The sequence below is a fragment of the Mus caroli genome, chromosome 5 (genome assembly GCF_900094665.2).
Source record: "Mus caroli chromosome 5, CAROLI_EIJ_v1.1, whole genome shotgun sequence".
NCBI classification, from domain to species: Eukaryota; Metazoa; Chordata; class Mammalia; order Rodentia; family Muridae; genus Mus; species Mus caroli.
The window spans coordinates 140,681,545-140,690,624 of NC_034574.1; the positions used below are offsets into that span (position 1 = coordinate 140,681,545).

The 9,080-nt window shown below is 48.3% G+C and overlaps 1 protein-coding gene across 1 annotated transcript in view; it reads left to right on the forward strand.

The window, feature by feature from the left end:
• The window catches only part of LOC110293941 (protein POLR1D-like), a 33,946-nt gene extending 25,178 nt beyond the window's left edge, over positions 1-8,768 (forward strand). The window contains exon 3 of the mRNA XM_021161841.1: positions 8,058-8,768. Coding sequence (XP_021017500.1) covers positions 8,058-8,337 — 280 coding nt within the window. The 3' untranslated portion in view covers positions 8,338-8,768. The remainder of the gene's footprint in view (positions 1-8,057) is intronic.
• Positions 8,769-9,080: the final 312 nt, after the last annotated feature.

The window sequence follows — 9,080 nt, forward strand, 5'->3', positions numbered from 1 at the left end:
CCAGGCTGGCCTCGAACTCAGAAATCTGCCTGCCTCTGCCTCCCAAGTGCTGGGATTAAAGGCGTGCACCACCATGCCCTGCTCACCTTTCTTTTTAATAACCCACCAAGTCTCTAGTAAGTGCTGCCCATGTGTGTGTGGGTGTGGGCATCCACTGGAGCATGGGAAACCTAACACCTCACCAAAGACTGCTTCTCTCCCTCAGTGCTGCCAGCTTCCAGGAGCCGGGCAGTAAAGCATGGTGCCTGGAGATCACCTCCCCCATATACGCTAGGGTTTCGGCTGGCTTGCTCCCCTGAGGGTGACTAGCTGCTTCCAGGTCATGAGTGTGACAGCCATGTCATGTCCAGGAGGCAGCATTTCACATACTCCTCCCCACTCCGTATTTACTTTAAATATGCCTGTATTTCTTACTTATTTTCTATGTGTGGGTGTTTGGCCTGCTTGTATGTCTGTGCACTGAATCCCAGGCGGTTGTGTGGGAGCTGGGAACAGAACTCCAGTCCTCTGCAGAAGCAGCCAGTGCTCTTAACCACTGAACCCTCTCTCCAGCCCTTGGTTCTCTTTTTGAGACGAGGGTATCTTGTATCATAGATTGCCCTCACGCTCCCTGTACAGCCAAGAATGATTTTGAATTTTTTTAAATTGTGTGTGTGAGTGTGTGTGTGTGTGTGTGTGTGTGTGTGTGTGTGTATGCGCTAGCTGGTACCCTCCAGGCAGAAGAGGGCATTGAGTCCCCTGGAGCTACAATAATAGCCTGTTGTAAGCAGCTGACGTGGATGCTGTGAGTCAAACCAGGGTCTCCTCTACAAGAGCAGTGTGTGCTCTAAACCCCTGAGCTGTCTCTCTACCACTTAAAATCCTGATCCTGCTGCCTCTACCTCCCAAATGCTAACTTTACAGGGATGTGTGATGAGGGGGCTAACCCAGGCCAGGCAAGTACTCTGTCAACTGACCTACTTCCGGTCCTTTGTTTTGTAAATTTGGATTTTAAACCATGCACACAATTTTCTTACATTATAAAGCTAAATTAAACCAAAATAAAGAAAATATTTCTAACTTCTAAAAGCCAAGCAAAATAAGGCAAATAGACCCAACTAAACAAATTGCATGGGGTCTCTTGGCCCATGGGCACACAGAAGAAAAGTATTTCAAGTAATCTAAAATTGACTCTATTTCTAGGAGCCCCCCTTCCCCCCCAAAAATAGCAAAAAGCAAAATAACTTGTCTCCCTCATTGTGGTGTTGATGCTGAGATTAACCCCATGGCTGCCCATGCTTCTGAGTCCGTCAGTGGAAGTGACAGGCACTGCCACATTCCCGGCCCAATCATCTTAGAGTAGGCTGAGAGTATAGGACAGTCCACACGGAGCGCCAGGATGCCAAGTATAAGAGATAACAGTCAGAAGTAAAAACCTCACTGCCATCCTAAATTTGAATTGGAATGTCCCTGGGAAGCTGTGCTGCAATTTTTTTCAGATAACACTTTTTTTTTTTCTTTTAAGTTCGAAGACACAGAAATACTGACTGCCCACCTTCAGCAGTAAGGCTTGACTCACTGGCCCAGGGCCATCCTGTAGGAAAGTACTATCTCTCACTGAAAGGAGATAAGGGGCCTTTGAGGCACCATCGCTCGCACACCTGAAGTGGTGCTCAGAATAAGCCAGACTGCAGGATTAGAGACGGCCTGGCAAGATAGCCGTCATTTCTAATACCAAGATTCCCAAGGGGCCTCAGGCTTCAGTGGTTCGCTAGAATTTGCAACATTGCTGGACTCTGTAATACTCATGGTTACAGGGGATTACGGGGAAGAGATGCAGATTAAAATAAGGCAGGATAAGAGCCTAGAAGCACGGGATCTGGGAGGGTCCAAAACCTGAAGCCTCTCTGCCTCTCCCTTGAGGAGTCAGAACACGCTGCCTCCCGACATGAGTGAGAGGACTGGAGGGTTGCCAGGCAAGGGAGGGCCCTCGGATCTTCATGTGCAGAGTTTTCACTCTGGCCCCATTGTGTAGGTGTGGCTGACTGATTGATTACATGGTTGACCGATTGTTTACATGGTTGACTGATTGATTACATGGTTGATTTTTTTTTTTTTTAAGTTTCCAGGTTGGCCCGTATCACATGACCTAAAGCTCTCACCTTACCTCAACATAGTTGTTCTCTCTTGTGTGGCCAGCCCTCCTCTAGGACTAGAAGGTGCCAGCTCCACCCTCAACAAAGACATTTCTGTCACGTATGATGTAGATTACTTTCCAGAAGCTGAGAGCAAAGATGAGTGAGCCCTCCCTTAGGTCAAGTCAAGCTCTTACTTCATGGGAACAAACCGTATGATCTGGAAAAGCTTGTCATGCCAGAAAACCAAAATCTGTCAAAGACTAACAGCAGGTTGGGAAGTCTCTGGAACCAATCTGAAGTCAAAGATAGAATAATTTGATCCAAAAAAACAATGAAATTATAATGATTGGATCACCTAAAACATATTGAAACCCTTAAGGCTGTATGCTGGCTGGTTTTATGTCAGCTTGACACAGCTAGCATCATACTTGAGGAGGGAGTCTCAATTTGGGGAAATGCCTCTATAAAATCGGGCTGTAGGCAAGCCTGTGGGGCATTTTCTTAATTGGTGATTGATGGGGGAAAGCACAGCCCATTGTGGCCCTGGGTTCTATAAGAAAACAGACTGAGCAAGCCATGGGGAACAAGCCAGTAAGCAGCATCCCTCCATGGCCTCTGCATCAGCTCCTGCCTCCAGGTTCCAGCCCTGTTGGAGTTCCTGTCCTGACTTCCTCCAGTGATAAAAGTGTAAGCCAAATAAACCCGTTGATCCCCAACCTACTTTTGCTCACTGTGTCTCGTCCTCAGTAGTAACCCAGATAAGACAGGCTGTGAGAAATCCCACATTCCAAACCCCTGGTCCCTCTGAAGAGTGCCAGGAACCCAACCCCCGATCACAAAATGGGCATGGAGAGGTTCAAATACATCTCAGCACTGCAAATACCTGACAGAATAACACTTAGGAAAGAGCTGTTCCTCACCCGGCGTGGTAGTGGCTCATACCTGTAAGCTCGGCACATAGGAGACCAAAGCAGACAGGATAGTAAATTCCAGACCAGCCTGAGCAAAATAGCCACTTCCAGATCGGCCCCATGGACATTAAAAGATGTCTTCAAGGCAGAGCAAACAAGCTGATACAAAGTCCTAGATTTAATTCCCAGTGTCTCCCCCTTCAAAAGCATTAACCTAGCTAACGTATGACAGAAGTGTGATAGAACAGAGAATCATGGGCCAATAGTTTGGTTCGGTTTTCTACGAGACTGGAGGTTGAGCCCAGGGCCTCATGCAGTTCTAAGCAAGCACTCTGCCACTGAGCCATAGCCTTAGCCCCAAACTGCATAAGGCAAACAATCCTGCTTAAGAAAAAGTTTACTAAGGTAACTAAAGGACTAGCCAGTAAGCAGATCCTCAGATTAGATTGAAAAATTAGCATTGACAGTGCAATGACTTTTGCCGTGAGTGCACGCGCAGAGTGAAAATGTGAAAAGATTGCCAACCGAGTGAAGCTGAAGTGTGGAATAACCAGAAACGTCAGTCATACAACGGCTTTGAAAGCAGTTGGCAGCTTCTCGTAAATATACACTCACCACACAGAATCTTCAAGCAGATTACCAAAGAGAATTCAAAACAGAAATCTCGGAAGAGCTTCGCTCAATGGCATTTATTGCAGCTTTGTTTATAAAAGCCCCAAACAGAGTGGATAAATCTCAGCCGCGTCGTGAAGACTCCAGAACATGGCTGTGTATGGTTCCACTTATTTGGCATTGGGACATAACAGACATCACCAGTTGTTGGAACCTAGGGGCTAGAGAAGGACTCGGAGAATGTTCCGTATCTTGACTCTGATAGAATCTGATTTCCTGTATTGGTTGAAGACCAGAAAACTAGTCACTTATAAACTTGGAGACTAGAGAGGTGGATCAGTGGTTAGGAGCACTGGCTGTTTTTCCAAAACTGGGTTTGCAGCGCCCACATGGTGTGGCTCACAACCACCTGAAATGCCGTTGGCAGGGCTGGCACACTCTTCTGGTCTCTGTAGGCATGCGCATGTGCACATACTCTATGCAAGCAAATACTCCCACATATGAAATAAATCTTTTAAAAAGAGAGAAACTTATGTACATTTTATACAAATTATGCCATAGCAAAACCTGTATTGACAGAGGAAGGCTGGGAACGTAGCTCAGTGCTAAAGCACTTGCCTAGTGCACACAAAGTTCTGTGTTTGATTCCCCAGGACAACAGAAACATTTATAAGCTCCGGTCTCTGACTGTGACTGTGTAAAGGCCGTCAGTGGCTGCTGAGTCTGTCGGTGAAAGGGGGTGGCTCACGTCTGAGGGTCTGAGGTCTCCACTGTTGCAGTAAAGCATCACGCACAGAAGCAGCCTGGGGAGGAGGAGTTTGTTTCGTTTTACTTCTCTCAGCCACAGTCTTATCCCTGAGGGGAATGAGGGCCGGAGCTCAGGCAGGGCAGGAACCTAGAGGCAGGAACTGATGCAGAGGCCGTGGAGGGTGCTGCCTACTGGCCTGCTCCTCCTGACTTAGCCCTCTTTCTTACAGACCCTGGGACCATCACCGGGAGTGGCCCAACCCACGTAAGCTGAGTCCTCCCACATCAGTCAAGAAAATGTCCTCCAGACTTGCCAACAGGCCGGTCCTGTGGAGGCATTCTCAGTTGCAGTTCCCTTTGAGATAGCTCTAGCTGTGTCAAGTTGGAGGAAAAGACACTTTGTGCTGAATGTTGGTTTGTGACAAACCCAACCATATTAGTGATTATTGTTTATAGTGCTGGGGATAAAGCCTGTGTGTGAGTGGCCTCACACAGTGCTAGGCAAGCTCTCTTCTACAGAGCCACAGACACAGCACTCACATTGGCGAATCTTCACAAAAGGCTGCAATAAAGAAGCAACAGAGAGAGAGAGAGAGAGAGAACAGACAGACAGACAGACAGATAGACACACATACACACCTTTAAGACATGAGGGAGTGAGGGAACGACTCTGGCTAAGAGTGCACCTGGCTCTTGCAGATGAGCCACGGTTGCTGGCCGGCACCGCAGCAAGTGGCTCAGAGCAGCAGCTGGTATCCAGCTCCAAGGAAACCAACTCCTATCCTGGCTCCTGGGAGCACCATACTCCTCCACACACACAGACGTACATGCACATGATTAAAAACAAAATCAATGTTCTTAAAATATGTGAAACAACTAGAGATAGTTGAAGATACTAAGGAAATTCATGGTGGGCTTTTAGTCGTGATAATGGTCTTGCTGTTTTAGATTTTTTTGTTACTGTGTGAGCATATAATACGCATGAGGTCAGAGGTCAACTCTGTACCGTCGGTTCTCTGCTTCCACCTTTATATGAGTTCTGGGATCCAGGTTGTCACTCTTTTGTTTGCTTGTTTTTGGTTTCGAGACAGGGTTTCTCTGTGTTTCCCTGACTGTCCTGGAACTCACTCTGTAGTCCAGGCTGGCCTTGAACTCACAGAGACCCGCCTGCCTCTACCTCTCTGCCTCTCTCTGCCTCTGCCTCCCACGTGCTAGGGTTAAAGCTCCCCAGTGAGGCTGTCACTCTCACATAACAAGCATTTTACCTGCTGAGCCAGGTTCATTTGGTGTTTCCAGCTTTGTCTACACATGTGGAATCATCTGTCAGATTTTAACTTCTGTCATTCAGAAAACACTATGACGGTGTATGTCCCACTATTGTGATTTTGGAGTGGAATTTGGGCGTTGGCACTCTAACCACACATCCAAGTGATTCTAAGGGTGCAGACATGTTTGAAAAGACAATGATCCTGCTTCACTGAAAAGAGTTGGAACTCCTTGCTAGGCAGATGTAAGGTGGCCTTGCACCAAGGCTGGAGGCAGACAGCCCACTGCACTCAGCAGCCTGGTCTGGGTATGGCCTGGAGAATGACCTCTGCACAGACCTTAAAGGGCAGAGAGCAGTTGCTCTAACGTAAACCATGCTTTGTTTTTCTAAGTGCATAGAAGACTTTATTTATAAGTAATGGTTTTAAATCTGTAATATAGAATGTGAGTGAGATTGTTTAATTTGGAGTGTCCCATAAGAAAGACCATAGAACCTTGAACAGAGGCTGTCTAACTAGAAGACGTATGAGTGGGACACCATTTTTATTTTCTAAAGAAAGGGACCATTTGGTGCCTGGACTCACTGCCTTGGATATGTCTCAGCAAACGCACTTCTGAAGTTCTTGTTGGGAGCCATTGCGAGTGAACTCCTGGCCCATGTGGCTTATGTTAGTGGGCATAAAGGAATGTATAGACACGCATTGGAGCTTGCCTGCCTTCCTGGTCTGCAAAGCCAGTTTTGCTCTGCCCACAGTCCCCGTAGCTTCTCTGCAGCCCAGTTATCTTTCTGCTCCAATGCCTGGGGGGAAGAATGGACAGGAGAGGGACCACGGAGCAGCAGCCTGTGGGTTCTTAACCCAGTTGTTTTCCAGTGCCTGCAGGGTGCTTTCCTGAAGGGGTCCGGTCCCACTGCAGGCAGAGAGGAAAGACCTGCCTCACCTCTGCTGTGGTCTCCAGCTTTTCCATTTCCAGCCTGCTCCCTGGCAGGCCTGTCGGTCATTGGAAAGGAGATCGCTTCTCATTCTCTATCGAGATGTGGCTTTCTGATCCATATGGACTCCCTGCTTGCCAGGCCTGAGGAAGGGTTAAGGAGACTTGTTTTTCTGGCCTTTGGCTTTTTACGCTCTGGTGGATAGACAAACAGGAGGTGATCTCAGTTGAGTGAGGAGGCTGGGAGGAGTGTGCATTTGTCACAGATAAGCCCTTTGTGATATTTCAGGACCACAGAAATCCAGACTTCCACTTTATGCTTCAAAACGATGGGGCCCAGAGAAGTTCCCTGAGACCCCACCCCACCCCAGGCTGACTCTCTGCTGTGGGGTCTGTAACATTGCCTTGTGGGCCTTCAGTCCATCGCCACAAGCCTCTGTATGCCCGCCTGCTTCTGTTCCCCTCAGTTTTCTCCACTGAGAGCCTGTTTTGCCTTCGCTGCACGGGCCTAATATAATGTCCCGCAGACAGAGGTTTTGAACATAGTAAATGCTTTTATATATACATTGTGACACAGGCACACATATACCCAGTGTTTCACTGTACTTTTGGGTGCAGTGTTGGGCACACGGTAAGCCTTGGGAGTGTGTAAGTCATGAAGGAGGTTCATTTCTCAGATGGCCCGTTCTAAGGCATCTGATTGCCAGATTGGAAATGCACTACCAAGGGTGATTATGGTAGCTGTGGCGGCATTAAACAACAGCATGAGTTGTAATCAACCATAACTTAGAGATAAATAGCACCTCACTACATGGAGGGCCTGCCTCTGCCCCAGCCCTTCCATCCACTCTAGACTCGGAGTCTCCAGGCTTGAAGCCTTCGGAGTGCAGAGTGCCATGGCTGGTGTGGGGACGGCACGCAGCTGCTCCATAACCAAGCATCTGTGTGTCAGCTATAAAGATAACTGGGCCTGTCGTGCTCTTTGCCGCAGCATTGTCCTGTGTCCCTGAGTGGTCAGCTGTCCCTGCTATGTGTGCCTCTGGTCATCTGCTAGAAGGAACTCAGCTGTGAGCGCACTTCCCTGCTTGCTGGTAGCTAGGCCCTTAGGCTGTGGTGAGCTTTCCCCAGACCTGCCATGGCTGGGCTGTGGTGTGACTGTGGTGCTGGTGACTGTAGTAATGAGGTAGCGCTGTAAGTAGTGTTCAGGCATGGGGCCACTGCATCACCTTTCCAGAGTCTTGTTGTCTAGTCTTTACTGACCTGGTACTTGAATTGTTATGTACCCCACGCTGGTCTCAGAATCATGGCAGTCCCCCTGCCTCAGCACTACGTGGCAAGGGAAGCAGAACAAACTCAGGAGCTGGGTCTGTGGGACCTGAATTGCTTTGTACTGATCTGCATAGTGGGTCAGCTGGGGAGGGAGGGACTTTAACTCTCACATTTCTGATGTCTTCTTCCCTCTTCATGTCCACAGGATGAAGTGTCCTCTTGCTGGTACAAATAAAAGATTCCTAATTAACACAATTAAGAACACACTGCCCTCCCATAAAGAGCAAGACCATGAACAAAAAGAGGGCAGTAAGGAGCCCGGCAAAAGCCAAGACCAGAAGGAATCCAGTGGGAAGAAGCACCGAAGCCACTCATACAAGCGCAGCCTTCACTCGTCCCGGGGCTCCGCGGGCTGCTCTCCTCCACGGAAGCGGACCTCCCGGACCTCCCGGGACAAGTGCGACTCACGGCCCAGCAGGCGATGAGACAGAGCGGCAGGGCTAGCCCAGCCCAGCACTGCACCTGCCACTGGGCACAGCAAGGAAGACAGGGAGGTGGCCGGCTGACACCTGAGAGGGACTTTCTCAGTGGGTCCTTTGTTTTAAGGAGGCTGTTGGTACTGTGTGGTTGTTCTTGTTGCTGTTGTTGTTGTTAACAGGAGAAGAAAACTTTACTAAAACAAATCTTAACTACCTTATCCTGAAGGTGTCGCGGTGAGAGCAGGCTGCCTCGGCATGGCCCCCGCACATCCGTGGTGTCTTTACCCTACCTTACGTGGAAGTTCGTTTCAAAACAGGCAGTTTTAGAATTTGAGATTTTGAGATTGTTTAAAAACTCCTAGTTTTTTGATGTACTGCTCTTTTGTGGTCATTTCCCAGAATTTCTCAAAAAATCAATAAAATACTTAGAAATGCGGTGCTTTCCTCTTTTGGGTGTCAAACACTAAGCTCACAGTCTGAGAAACTCAGCCACTCAGCGTAGCTTCTGAGTGACTGGAGTGAGGAGTCCACACGCAGCTTTGGGCCTTGTGCTCTGTCAGCTCGCAGAGGGTAAGAACGGCTCTCGTTCCATTCCCAAGTTCAGCCCAAAGATAAGGTGCAGTTATAGACTTGCTTTTAAATATATGTGGTTTGGGTGGTTCTGTTTAAAACCCGCAGTAGTGTAATTCTTTTCCCTAGCTAGCAAACCCATCAGTGCCGATCTCTGCAAGCAGGCACAGCTGAACTCC